The following is a 14,579-nucleotide window of genomic DNA, read 5'->3' as shown; positions in this document are numbered from 1 at the left end:
AGAGGGCAGCGGTGGCTCTCAGCCGGTGACTCACAGTGACCTTTGGCCCCAGCTGAACTAATGGCACAAGATGCCCTTTGTGTTGCGGCGCGGGACACTTCCGCCGCAGACGCGTGGCTAAAAAGAAATGTCTTACTTCTTGCTTTAGTGTTATCCTGCTCATGATCTCCTTGTGGTCGATGAGAGAGAGCTCGTCCACGCTCTCCTCGCCGTCCTCGGACGATTCTGCCGACTTTTGCCTCCTGAAAAACATCAAACTAAATTCAAATCCTTTTTTTTTCTTTGCAAGGCAGACATCACCCAAGTTAAAATAAAGCTCACCTTTCCACTTCCATAGCCTCTTTGCTGTTGGTGGACGGCATCTGAGGGGCGGGGTCTTGCAGCACATCGTCGGCTGTGATGGTTTCCTGATCAAAAAGCCGCAAAATCAACGTCAACATGGGAGGGATGGTGGGGATGCTTAGAGGCTGCATGGGCAGCATGTCAAGCAAGAGGACAGAATGGATGACAACCCAAAGGAACACTCTGATGGCGACTGGAGCAAATAAACACCCGAAAGCAGGACGACACCACCGACTACACCTGTCATACGTTTACACGACACACCGTCAGCACCGTGACCACACACACACACACACACACACACACGAGTGAACAGGAGGAGGAGGGGAGGAACTGGAACGCTGCAGAGTGGAAGCATCTTAGCGTGTTAGAAGCAGCCATGACGATCAGCCACCCGGTTCAGGTCATGCTGACTGCGCATTTCCACCTTCCATTTCAACGTCATCACTTCACGCATGGCGTTCAAATGGACTTCTCGCGACCTGCTACTTACTCTGAGGGAGAGAGGCAGCTCGCCATTGGCCCGGCCGGAGGAGTACAAGTTGACGTACTCGCCCTCCCCACCCTCGTCATTCGCACTCTCGCTCTATGGGAGGGGAAAAAGAAAGAGGAGGGGACACAAACCGAGATGTAAGGCAGCAGAGATTGGGGGTGCCTTGTTTTTGTTTTTGAGCTGCTGGTCCCAGCTGGGCGTCATCCCAACCAGCAGGTGTCACTGGAGGGCATTCAAGATATTTTCATGAGAACATGCGGAGGAGTGGGAGATGACAGACTTTGCGGAGAGTGAGAATGACAGCGGTCACTTCCATTGTTTTAAGTGAGAACAATAATGGCCCCTCCCACCCGCCCCATCAGTGCTTGTGACACGGCCAGACATCCATCCATCCATCCATCCATCCATCCATCCATCCATCCATCCATCCATCCATCCCCGCCCGTCCTGGAGCTCACCGCTGACGTGGGAAGCGAATCAGTGATGAGAGACAACTCGGAAGGAAAACAGACGGCCGCCACAGAGCCGGCCGAGCCCGCCAGGGAGGCGTCGGGCCCGCCCCCGCTACCATCCGCGATGATGGTGGCGCTGGTCGGAGCGGCCTGGTCCACGCTCTGTGGGATCGGCAAGGAGAGCGGAAGCAGCGAGGGGGGGGGGGTTGCAGAGACAGGAAACAAAAACAGAAAGAGACAGCGTGACGAGATCACAGTGGAAAGAAGTAGAAGCAGAGGCGAGAGCGTCCGCCTCCAACACTGTTTTCATTGCTTTTGGTGGTGGGGGGGTGCGCTGTTTGGACACCAGCTGCACACACAAAGCAAAAAAAGGAAGTACACTCAAAAATGTATGAATGAATAAATGATGGCTGTCTGGTGGTTATTATTAGTCCTAAATGTGCATATTTAAGCAAACTGTACGTATCTTTTGCCCAAATTAATCATTTTGGAGCATAAAAACGGCAATATGAACTAAAACACAAATACACCACGAAAGGAGAACTGTACGGTACTTTTGTTCACAATCCTTACGTGAAACACACGTCTCTTTTCTGTGCTTTCTAAAGATAGAAAGATAGCTGATTAGTGCACATGATGGGACACACCTATTCCGCCTACAAAACACCCCCAACTAGGTTTGATGGTTTTATATCTATGCTGTGAGCGTGTAGTATCAGGGACATTCAGGATAACATGGAATACTTGCAGTAATTTGGTGCATTGATTTGACTCAGCAACATAGAAAGAAATGCTACAGATAGCATCACAAACAGAAACACAGCAGCTGTGGCGGCAGCTCCAATATGCAGCATCACCTTTCACTTGTGGCCTGAGGCATTGTGAGCGAGTGTGTGGTGTGGTGAAGCTAGTTGCTAGCTGGCTAGTAGCTAGCTGGTGTGGTGTGGCAAGGAGTCACTACGCCAGTAACGTAGTTCTTGGGCATAAAAAGGTTCATAACAATAATAATAATAATAATGATAATAATAATAATAATAATAATAATAACAACAACAACAACAAGAACAACGCTGCTGTAGCTTGTTTAATATGCATTGTTGGCACTTTTTGGAGAAGGCTCTATAAGCGGAATAGGTGCGTCCCATTAAATCCATTCTTAGTTGCTTCTTTGTCTGTTTTTCTATCTTTAGAAAGCACAGGAAAGAGAAAGACGTGTGTTCATGTCTCACATAAGGATTGTGGATGATGGGCAAAAAAGTGCACTCTTCCTTTAAGACCACCAGCTTGTGACTGTAGTGTTCTACCTTAACCACGCTAAACGAGGAATTACTGTACTAGATACAGTATATAAACACCACCGTGAAACAACAAAATGCTTGTTTTTTTTTGCTTCTGTCCACAGTTTGACTCTGGAACTGACTATTCTACAAAAAAAATTGAAAATAAAGAAATTGGAGGTTCCACTGTATTGTGTAAAAAAATTCTTCTATTAATAATAGCACTCGCTTGTTGTAATCGCCGCTTGCGTCAGCAGAGGACGCTGTGCCCGGGCAAAAGTCATGTCTGGCTTTCAAAAAAAACAAACAAACAAACAAACAAAAAAAAACTATTTTGGGGCAGAAAAATAGGATTTGATCATCCAAACGGAGCACCAGTGTGCTTGTGTAGTTTTACTTAGGTGTGCCCAATCATTCGGCAAGTAGATGCGGTAACATTTAGTGTGTGATGCGCGCCGGGAGGCGAATCGCTCACCTGTTGTAACATGTTGCACATTCCAGCTGCGCGTCAGCATACCAGCATCGAGCGCACACAAATGCTTCCACGCCTTCAAACAGCATTCTATTCTTTTGGAATCATTTTAAGATGTAAAGGATGTATAGGAAGTAGACACTAACATGGGAAGAACCTACTCAACTAAAGCATCTTTCTTGGCATGTGTCGCTGCCCCCCCCCGTGCTAGACATCATCCCCCCGGGACTTGAGGAATGCAAACATTCCACAGAAACATACAAAAAAGGGGAAGACGAGAGGGGGCGGAGTGCGTGGAAGGAGATGGGAAGTGGAAAGGAAAGATGAGAGGAAAGAAGCATGAGGAGCAGGAGCACAGGGAATGTGTTTTCCATCAGGTCCATCTGGTGCTGCGTTCCACGGGAGATACACCCCGAGGCAGATCCGCGCCCTGTTGTGGTGTGCCTCGGACGCCGCCGGGTCACCGCGGGTCAACCAACCCTCACAGGACCCGGTAACAAAAGGAGGGAATGCGGCCCTCACTTGCAAACGGCAATCGTGATACCGTGAGGCGGAGGAATCTTTCAGTGCAACACATGGCTTCACAAAACCACAACAAAGCACGCCATGACCAGTCCACACAAAAGCACACACATGAAGTGAGGAACACACGGGAAGAAAACTCATGAGGGACGCTTGAAAAGGTCAACAAGCAGGCCATGTCACATACGCGGCTCACGCCACCCTGGACCGGTCTAGGACCACCACACAGCACCACAAGCGGGCAGGGGAGGGGGCATGGGGTTGGGGTCTTGAGTTTTGGCAGGGTGGGGAAAGGGAACTCACCGTGGGCGTGGTCAAGGCAGCTTGGCCAATCAGGTAGGAGTTAGAGGCGGACATGCTGAGGCCCAGCCCAGAGCCCGCCTCCTCCATGGCCGCCACAGACGGCTGGAGGTGGCAGGAGAGAGAGGAAGAGGAGGAGGAAGAGGGGGAGGAGGAGTGGGAGGCCTGAGAGGGAGAAAGAAAGAAAGAAGTGTAGAAAAGAAAGGAAGTGCGAGTTAAAGGGAAGAAAGAGTTTATTCAACGAGTAAAGTGGGAGTGATTTAGAGCAGTTTTAATCAAAGTTTAGCAGCCGTGTAGTCAAGTTAGGAACAACCCCCGCTGTCCAAGTGTCATATGATAAGAGGTCTTCCTTGAAAGCACCAATTACTGGCGGTCATGGGACTTATGCAGGTCATTTTCACATCTATCGTGGCTCTCCGATAAAGCTTCCTTTAATACTGCGGTCTCAAAGAGCGAAGCCAACTAAAGCACTTTCCAAACAGGGCCAATATGATCAGATCTCTGTTTTTTTCCAAACACACACACACACACACACACACACACACACGCGTGCAGGAAAATTACTTTCCCCCTTTTTTGGCAAAGCCGTGTAAAGTGGCTAAAGCACGTAGTGGGAGTGCAGGATTATGGCGGAGGCAAACGGGATTATTCCAACGGGCCGCGCCACGTATCCGGTCCGAAACACCAGGCCATTAGACTGTACGCTATGCAAGGACAAAAATAACTTGCAGTTGTGAAAATATTCATAAGGTATTTCCTCAAACGCAGCGAGGATCAGGCATGTGTGCACGCTCTGGGAGGCTATACCGTATTCACAGAGGCTGCTCAGCATTAGCTGCTTCAACGGCACCGCTAACACAGCTTTAACTACAACCTCGCCAGTGATGTGTTGATTTGGGTTGATCACCAAAACTTCTTTCTACACCGGCACCGCTGCCGACATCCATGGTATTTACCACACCGAAAAACTAACGGGCGCCTCGTTTCGGTGCAAAGTGAATGCAGACTCGGTCAGTTGCAATGTGTCGTGCTGGCATTCTTGGCTTCCTGGAACGGATTCATTGGACTTATTGGACGTATTTCTTATGGGAAAAATTGATTTGGTTAGCGTCTGTTTTGGAGTCAGACCTTCTGGGACACATGAATGACGCTAACCAAGGCTCTGCTGTGCTTGCTTTTCATTTTATTTCTACTATTGAAGTATTTCAATGACTATTCTGTTGCATGTCACAAGAGCATTGTTTACTTAGTGGTTCAGGCACCTTTTTGAGCACCGGCACCGTTTCAAAAGTTCCAATTTGGCACCAGTACGGAATAAAATGAGACGATACTCATCCCTAGGGTTGACGAGCTACTGGACCAGGCAGAAAAATGCTTCTTCTTACTCTTGAATTGCAATAGCAGTCTAACGCTGATTGAGATAAAAAGGTCTGGTCTTATCTCCCAGTGACTAGTAGACACCATCTAAGCACAGATGTCTGCTGGGCTTAGAGGAAGGACGATGCAGCAATAAGGAAGCAAACAGGTGATAACAAGTTGGGGGCGGGCTCCACAGAGCATGTCCTGTCAAAGCACACACACCCTTTCCAGTCCATCTTTCACACATGGGTCACGACATTACGCTTGGGGTCGTGCGCCAAAAAAACCTTACAACACACAAACACCAAAATTTCTTACCAGTTGTCGTTGTTTCGGGGGCAGTGCTGGGGGCTGCAGGGGCTCGTGGACCGAGTCGGTACTGCTGAAGGAGTCGTTGAAGCCGTAGACCTCCTGGAAGCGCTTGTTGCGCTGCTCGTAGATGCTCTCACTCTGCGGCATCTGGTAGAAGACGGACGGCTGCGGCTCGGAGTAGTCTTCCACAAACTGCATGTACTGCAGGACTGGACGAGGGAGACGGTGGCGTTAGGGGCCATCAAGACATGGAGACACTTAATTCTTGTGTAGCACATGAGCTTAAACTTGACCTTTCAACTCAACACACATGAGGGTAGCATTCAGAGGACGGTTGAGCAATGTTTGAGCAACTCTAGCATCCTTTGAACGATGACTGTGATCCATACAATGAGAAGCACGTAAGGAATGACATAATGCCGTGACAGGAAGTGATGTCGAAGGCGTGTCAGGAAATGCGCGCCCCAGGAGCGGGGGCCATTGTAGCACATCCTGGTATTATTCTTCCTCCTATTCACTGAGGAATATTTCTTTGACATGAGCTATGCCTCAGTGAAGCCAATCACCCCCCCTTCCCAAATCACGCTCTCCCCTCCTGTCCTGCTGCGTTCAGTGCTCTCTTTGTCCCTTCCCTCGCTTCTGTGCCCTCGATTCAGTCAGTTCATTTCAACATCCCCCCACTCCCATACGTCCCGAGACCCCCCCCACACTCACTGTGTCTGCTTTTCTTTTCTGGCAGCGGTGGTGGGTTGGCGGGGACGTCCGCATTCTCACTGGCCAAGTACTGTGCGACGAACACCCCGCCATTTGTCTGGGGCATGGGCGAGATGGGCGTGTAAAGAGGGAATGGCGGCGTGGGGTGCAGCTCCTCCTCCGACAGGTTGTCATATTGGGAGGGGTATCGCTCGTAGAACATCTTCGAGCCGACGTCAGGGAAGGGCGACAGCTGGGCGCTGCGTCGCTTCTTCTGGGGCAGCGCCGGAGGGGCACTGATGCGTGCCAGGGGATTGGTCTGACTGGGCTGCGGCGTCCAGTACTCGGGGGGCTGCTGGGGAGGAGGCGCGCTGAAGCGGGGGTGTAATGGATGCTGTCCGGGGACGGGCGAGGACGACTCGCTGTGAGACTCGGGCAGGGGGCTGAGGCAGCCGCCCACCGGCATCGGAGGCAGGCTATCCCCGACTGACAAGTCCTGGTGGAGAAAGTCGTAATCGGGGTCGTAGTTTTCGGTGTTGTCTGTAAAGTCAAAGGAAAGACGGCACATTAGTTTTTACCATAGCAAAACAAGCACATGCAGTAAACGGGTTCACGCTGTTGTTTGGTGGTTCCTAGCTTCATATTGGACACTGAAAACTGAATACAAGCATTTTGAGACTTCAAGTGCTTTTGAATCTTGAACGTGTCCTGTCCTCTTACCGAGCGTCTCGCAGCTGGTGTTTCGAGAACACTGTCCGCTGTCCTGCTCCATGGAAGAAAGCTGCTCGTCCGACTTGCTGAGTTTCCCCATGCTACTGCAGGGCGACAGGCGCGGCGAGTCGCCCCCGTATGACTGGCTGCCGCCTGAGAAACGCCTCTGCAGGAACTCCTGCTCGTAGTCCTGCTGCTGCAAACAAACAAAGATCATTTGCACGCCAGCTTTTGTTTGTCCTCCAGGAGGCGGGCCAAAGTCACCTGTCTGTGGACGCTGCAGGGCAAACTGGAGCCTCGGCTCATAGGGGCGACCACCGCCACCCGCGTTGGCGAAGGGGCAGACTGGCGCTTCTTCGGAGGAAGGGCCGGTGGAGGACTGTTACCGATAAAGAGAGAATAAGAAGAAGGCTTCTGTCTTCTTGGACATCCTCAAACGTACGCACGTGCAAAACCATGAAGGAAAGACACCCCCATGTGAGAGGATGCTCCATGTTAGTGGCGCTTAGCTATTATGTGAGGAGGTTCTGTTGTTCACACCTTCATTCTTGCATTAGTTCATTTTGTGGTCAAAATGGGGCAAAGAGCAGAACACGATATGATGTGGAGGCCAGTGGGACAACACTGCATTGGTGAGTCTCACACACTCATGCATTACACCAGGGGTGTCCAAAGTGCAGCCCGCGACACATTCAAAACGGGGCGAGGGGGCAGCAGCATAAATGGAAAAATCAGCAGTAATTTGACATGAATACAGTCAAAATATTAAGAGAAAAAAAGTCATCTAAGCAGACAAAGTTGTGATTTTAGGAGAACTACGTCGTAACATGAGGAAAAATAATATCATATTGCTAGCATGAAGCTGAAATGGTAAGTCGCAATATTATCAGAAACAAAAAAAAATAATAATAATAAAGCTGTGATTTCTGGAACATTAGGTTGCGGAAAAAGTTATAATGGTATGAGAATAAAGTCATAATTATGAGAAGAACATTTACAAAAAGAGTTGAAATTGTTGGAAAATTAAAACAAAAAAAAAGTGCAGAAATGGGGGGAAAAAACATAAAGAAAACAAGAAAAATTAAAAAATGGGGGGGAAAAAAAGCAGTCAAAACATTAAGAGGAAAAAGTATTTTTATAATGAGAAAAAAAATTGCAATTTTTCAAGAATAAACTTGCTATAATATGAGGAAAAATAGTATACAAATTTTAGTAGCACAGACTTGAAATGTTAAAAAATAACATTTTCTAAAAGTCGTAATTTTCTGAGAAAGAAACAAAACAATTTTTACAAATTTGGTTGGGGGGAAAAGTTAGAATATGATGGGAATAAAGCAATAATATTACAAAAATAACATTTACTAAGATTCTTTAAAAATAAAAACAGCAAAAACAAAGAAGTCTGCACTAATAATCGGCTCTTTCACCGATATCACAACATTTTTTCTGGGAACGTACAGTACAGGTCTAGAACTTCTTAGCAGTTGCTTTACAAAACATCCAAGTGGCAAAGTTGCATCCTGTCATTTTTCACTATGTGGCCCTTGCTGGAAAAAGTTTGGACACCCCTGCATTAGACGGTCTTCCGATTGGACCTCGAGGAGCGTCTGAGACCAAACAAACGGGGGAATGAAACCATGCAGGCCCATCCAATCCACAAGCTTTACAAAAGGGTATGTTATAAGGAAGACGTGATGCTGGGGCGCTAGCATACTTCTCCTTCGGAGAGGGTTTCCTTTGACCAGCGTCAGAACTCAACTGTGCTCTGTAGCCAGAAACCCAAAGGCAGACAAAGGATGAGACAGCACAAAGAGGACAAATAAAAAAAACCAAGTGAGTGACTGGAAAAGAAAAGTTGAACTGCACAAAATCCCTCCTGATATGCTCGTATGCTTCTTTGGTTTGTGACAAACGCTTTGAGAAAGTCAAACAGTTGACGTAAAAAGGACCACTTCTGTTTTCCAAATGATATGTTTGAGGTCAGTTGTCTTCCAAATGTGATGTGCCCTGGGAGGTTTCAAGGTCGGCTGCATGAGAAAACAGTGACCTGAGAGTAGGAAACACACCTGAGCTCTGCCATCTTGGCTTCAGGAAGGGGTGGTTTCGGAGGGGCCGTTTCCTCATCGGGTACATCCGGGGGAGCCTCGGCAGGAGCTGCGGCCGGAGCCGCCTTCAAGACCTCCACCTCGCGCTCTATGGAGGGCATCTCAGAAGGCACACTGCTACACACGAGACATCATTATTATTATTATTATCATCATTATCATTATTTCCAACCCCCTCCAAAGTCTTCGTGCACATTTCAGACCTCTCTGTTGTGGTGACAGGCGATGCCGGCTTGCTCGGGCTGGTGGGGGAGGGCTGCTCTTGCTTCTCAATGGTCAGCTTCACCAGCTCCTGTTCACACGACAAGCCTCCTTTGTCGCCTGCCGTTCCAAGACCACCGCCCGACACGACCCGACAGTCAACGTCTTACCTTCACACCGTCCAGCACCGCTTTGATGACATTGGTGACCGACGTCACGTTTTCCTTGTCCTCCAAGTCGATGCCGTCCAGCATCACCTGGTCGGCCCAGCGGATGAGGTTGGCCAAACTCTGGTAGACGCGATTATGGCAGGAAGACAACGCTGAACTGTTGAACGAGAGTGAAGGACACCAATTGGAGGGTGAGGCTGATGTAGAAGAGGTAAAGTCATCCCTCGTTTATCGCGCTTAATTGGTTCTAGACCCGATCACAATAAGTGAATTTCCACAAAGTACAATTCAACATTAGCTCGCCCGATCACAGAGACGTATTTATACATCTTTCAGTTTATTTGCCCGAAAGGCAAAAAAGAGATGACGCCATTGCACACTAATGGTTGGCACTTTTAGAGCAATAAAAACGGCCACAAGGTGGCAGAAGTGCATTTGATAAGAGCTAGGCATGTCAATTTGAATGGAAAGAAAAAAAATCACACATGGCAAGGAGGAGGAAGTGGAAGAACATGGAGTGGAGCATGCAGAAGGTTACGCATTGTAGGGACATTTTAACACATGCACAAGCGCGCGCACACATGCGCACACAGTTCGAAATGTGAAAATTGTAGGTAGTTCGTGGTGTTATATTTGTAAACAAATTGAATAAATAAATAATTTTGATGTAAAACAACCCCTTTCTGTGTTGGGGGGTAGGACTAACTAAGCTTTGCTTCTTGCTACTCCTTTTGGACATGCGGAAGCATGAATTGTAATATGTGATGTACTCCAACATAGCTTGCATGCATGTTCAAATAACATGAAAGCATTACCAGAAGTTGGGAACTGATATTTTCCTGAAACTTACCTATGTTCTACTGCTGATTACTAAAGAGCAGAAAAAGGTAGACACAAACTCTTTTGTTCTGACAAAAGATGGGAGTCTAATGTTTCTTTTGGTAGGTTCCATGTTGATATAGCCATACAAAACAATATTCTATGTGAATGGAAAAAGAGTCAAAATGGTCTAAAATGGCCTCTACTGAAGGGGTTGATTTTGAAAAATGGCTGGGATTGAACAAGTTGAAAAGCTCAAAAGAAAAGCTGTTTACAATCTTATAAATACTGTACAGGATTAACATTATTAGAGCCCTGTAAACATGAAATAACATCCCTATAATCAACTTTACATCCCGTGTATGTATTACCCAATAGAGTAGACATAATAACAGAAAATAAGACATATTAGACATCAATAAGATAACAGACTCCCACATTGGCGCTTCCTTGTTGTTTTTTTCTGGTCAGCATACTTCCTGCGATGGCTATTGTCTCATCAGTGTGTTGTCAGGGCGGCTTTAAATGCCTTTACAATAAAACTCCTGCTTGTGTGTGTCACAGTAAATGTGTTCCCTAGGGGACCTTATGTGTGGAGGACAGGAAGTGACGCCTGAGGTTCGGAGTTGAGTTTCAACTTGTGTCATTATGATGACTTATGTTACAATTATTGTGCCTGTGGTGAGATCATTTAAACCTGCAGTAAACACCTGTTCAGGCACTCACGTGCTGTTCCTTGTCTCGCCAAACATTTACTGACACCTAGTGGCCTATGTAGAACACTACATTCACAGTTAGAGTGCTTCTTCTGCCTTGTATATTTGTATTCAACTTCATTTTTCCATTTTTATGCCTTGGCCAACAATAAACACAATTTGCTTAAATATGCACCCTCATGAGGAGAAGCAGCATAGAACATGGATGGATGGATGGATGCATTCAACCACAAAACATGATCATTTATTAATTAATTTAGGAAAAACTGATGTTTGAACTACGATGTAGTTCGTATTTTGTCGAGGGACTGCAACCTGTCTAGGAGCTTTTCATGGGCGTGCCGACAAGGGAACGTATAACCACAATAGGAAGCCAGCAGTTGTTTTTTTTTGTAATGACTGACGCGTTTAGGACCAACAATGAGGTGTGGCACGGGCCTGTAGCGACACGCTGCAGCTGCTTCACAGCACTGGAACATCCTTCCAGCATCATTACACAACTCAGTCTAATGTCGGGTGTGAAAAGACACTGGCATAAGACGGGAGGGTGTAGAGTTTTGACCTGGAAAAGACTGGCTGTGCAAGAAGAGTGGGCAAAGGGACAGCAACGCTACCTATGGCCCAAAAGTATCCTGATTGTGCTCAAGCAGCGTCTGTGACGTCATTGGCTCTGGGCAGTGACGCACAGCTCTCTGTTTGCAGAGTGAGCTCATCACCATCTGGGGTTCGATTCCACAAACACATTTTGGGGCAGGGTTGCTCCATGATGCTGTGTCAACAATTCATCACTGGCTTTTCTTTTTTTATTTTTGGAAGAAGAAGTAGTCCCATCATGTCCCGACAGTCCAAAGTAAATGAAGGCTGCAGTTAAATATATTTGGAAAAATGCAAGCCAGAACCATGCCCATGTTTAAAGCTTTAACTCAATGTCACACAACCCCATTGTGGTTATCTTTAAGAGCGGGAAGTGATGATGCTCATGCTAGTCCTAACATGTCGTGCATTCCTGCTATCGAGAAACGGAGCAGACAACGAACATGGAGGAGTGTACTGTAATGGCCCGCAGCCACAGGACTCACCTGTGCTGTATCCGGGCCTCCACCTGAACCATAGGCAGGATCGCTTCCAGGACCTTGCTGGCCGAGCCGGGCAGCATCTCCAGCACCTTTTTCTCCACAACCATCTTGTCCACGATGGTCTTGAAGTAACGAAGGGCGCTGACCACCTCCTTCTCCTGCTCCTCCAGGCGACTCACCTTCTAGACAAGGGGGCACGGATGCAAAACCAAATCTGAGAGCTGAGAAATGCTTTACGTCAGCGGGTCTCAACCAGTTTGGCTGCGAGACCCACCATCACCCCTCAATGACCCAAATTGAGGAAATTTTACTCAACCTTCTAAAACAGGAGTCACCAACACAGTGCCCACGGGCACCAGGTAGCCCCCCACGACCACATGAGGTGCCCGCAGGCCTGCTTTTCATTCAGGTTTTCAGTTAATAATGTGAGAACACTAGAAAGAAAAGTATTGTGAAACATAAAATGTGAGTTGTGGATACCAGCATTTTGTGAATGTTTTGGTAAAACAAGCATATTTGATCTGTTTGGGTTGAAATAAGTTTGTCTATATGTGCCCTGTGATGGGCTGGCGACCAGTCCAGGGCTTACCCTGCCTGTCGCCCAAAGTCAGCTGGGATAGGCTCCAGCATGCCCTCGCGACCCTAATGAGGAAGAAGCGGTATAGAAAATGGATGGATGGATGGATGGGTTGAAATAAGGTATGAAAATCATTTCTACAAAAATGAGTAGCTCGTGGCCATTTTCATTTTCTAAAAGTAGCTCTCACAAGAAAAAACGTTGGTGACCCCAGTTCTAAAATATCTTCTAATTAAAAGCGACTGTATACAACACAATGGAAGCTGAAGCAGTGAGACACTGTCTCTCTCTTTGGAACACGATCATGGGGGCGTAGCGAGCAAATAACACAGACAAGAACACGAGGTGCATTCGTAGACATCAGATCGTTACATTTTTTTTCCACCCCAGGCAAAGACCCGTGATCCGGTGATAACGGCTCTGCAACCCACCCACCAGTTGAGAATCACTGCTTTACATGAAACCTGGCAAGACTACCGTGTTGTCCGGACTTTATGTAGCATCAGCCAAAACATACGTCATGAAGAGGGGAAAAAACTTAAGAGTGGAGGCAACTACACAGGGACACACAGAACAACAGGCTGAAGCGGTGCCTGGGATGCTCATGTAACACATTAGCAGTTATTCAACTACAGTATACAACAGCACAGGGGGGGTCCAAAGTGCAGCCCGTGGCAATTTTTTCATGGGCACAAAAATATCATTTAACAAGAAAAGTAAAAAAATAAAATAAAATTTTAGTAATTTTAGGATAAAGTGAAAATATTAACACAAAAAAGTTGGACTCTAACGAGAAAAAGTTGTCATTTTATAGGAATAACGCAATATTATAGGAGAAACAACGTCATTTTGGGAGGTGAAATATTAAGAAAAAATACACTAAGTCCCCAACTTACGAACACAATTGGTTCCAGACGACCGTTCTTAACACTTACTGTTAAGTGTTAAGCAAGTTCACCAAGCTCCCGATCTCATTCCCCATCACTGAATGGCAGGAGTAGGTCGAAGGTAATGATCACTTCTTTGTTCATGTCAGTCAGTATAAATTAACATTTAAAAACATGTTAAATGATATCAATTTTGATGTATACTGTAAATCGCAACTGACTAGAAGTCACAGGACCAGTCAAACTATGAAAAAAGTACAACTTCAGAGTATGAAAAATATGGTAAACAGGCTATCCCACATCAATGACACAGTCATCCTGGTCTTCTTCTAGCCTAAGTATTGACAGGACATGCAGAGGAATATACCCATGCTACCAAAAGCCCATTTTAGGACACAAACCGCTTCTCATTCACCTCTTCACCTGCGATTCGGGAGCTGTGGGAACCAGCACTGACACACATGCACACAATGGAATATGGAGACCCACAATAAATGACAGGAAAACAAACATAAAAACAAACAACCTTACTTTGTTTGCAGGCTTTTCAGTGCTCTTGGCCGCTGGCTCGGGCTGCAGTTGCTTGCCTTTCTTGGATGGAGTTCTTTTGATCTTGGGAGAGTGGAACTTGTCCATCAGCTTCATGGTGAACGAGGAGAGATGGGACCGCTGCGAGTCTACGGATGGAGGGGGGAAAAAAAGCTGCGGTCAGTCACACTGGAGCGACCGTCAGGGGACTCGGATAACTGACGCGCAAACCAGATGGCTTCCGCTCGAAATCACACCAAAATGAAAAGGCCCGCCACTTGCAAAACCAAAACGGCACTTTTTAAGTAAGGAAAACTGTCTGACAAGTATTTGTGACGTGCAAACAGAAGTTTAATAAGGTGGGATTTCCTGTATGGGAGGGAAGAAATCAGATGGTAGATACAGTAGGTGAAGCAGCAGCTGGCAGCCGCAGCCACCATGCCGGTACTCTTCCTCTCTGAACCCTGATTATCATCCCTCACCATGTGCAAAAAGTCAAGGACGGCTCGTGACTCATTAAAGCATGTTGATGAGGCAAGCATCACATCCTCCACCGGGCTCTCATTT

At 46.9% G+C, this 14,579-nt stretch overlaps 1 protein-coding gene across 10 annotated transcripts in view; it reads right to left on the bottom strand.

The window, feature by feature from the left end:
• The window catches only part of rapgef1b (Rap guanine nucleotide exchange factor (GEF) 1b), a 60,135-nt gene that overhangs the window by 11,591 nt on the left and 33,965 nt on the right, over positions 1 to 14,579 (bottom strand). Inside the window, exons 2-15 of one of the 10 annotated variants that reach the window (XM_054758199.1) lie at positions 14,016 to 14,161; positions 12,024 to 12,202; positions 9,410 to 9,566; positions 9,242 to 9,330; positions 9,000 to 9,152; positions 7,198 to 7,312; positions 6,943 to 7,129; positions 6,244 to 6,762; positions 5,536 to 5,738; positions 3,862 to 4,023; positions 1,294 to 1,449; positions 836 to 928; positions 322 to 407; positions 137 to 242 (exon numbers count right to left, since the gene is read on the bottom strand). In XM_054758199.1, coding sequence (XP_054614174.1) covers positions 137 to 242; positions 322 to 407; positions 836 to 928; positions 1,294 to 1,449; positions 3,862 to 4,023; positions 5,536 to 5,738; positions 6,244 to 6,762; positions 6,943 to 7,129; positions 7,198 to 7,312; positions 9,000 to 9,152; positions 9,242 to 9,330; positions 9,410 to 9,566; positions 12,024 to 12,202; positions 14,016 to 14,161 — 2,351 coding nt within the window. Of the gene's footprint in view, positions 1 to 136; positions 243 to 321; positions 408 to 835; positions 929 to 1,293; positions 1,450 to 3,861; positions 4,024 to 5,535; positions 5,739 to 6,243; positions 6,763 to 6,942; positions 7,130 to 7,197; positions 7,313 to 8,999; positions 9,156 to 9,241; positions 9,331 to 9,409; positions 9,567 to 12,023; positions 12,203 to 14,015; positions 14,162 to 14,579 lie in introns of all 10 variants that reach the window. The other 9 variants (XM_054758200.1, XM_054758198.1, XM_054758197.1 and 6 more) reach the window with 9 other exon arrangements.

The sequence above is a fragment of the Dunckerocampus dactyliophorus genome, chromosome 17 (assembly GCF_027744805.1).
Source record: "Dunckerocampus dactyliophorus isolate RoL2022-P2 chromosome 17, RoL_Ddac_1.1, whole genome shotgun sequence".
NCBI classification, from domain to species: domain Eukaryota; kingdom Metazoa; phylum Chordata; class Actinopteri; order Syngnathiformes; family Syngnathidae; genus Dunckerocampus; species Dunckerocampus dactyliophorus.
This window is presented reverse-complemented; position numbering and strand designations above follow the sequence as displayed.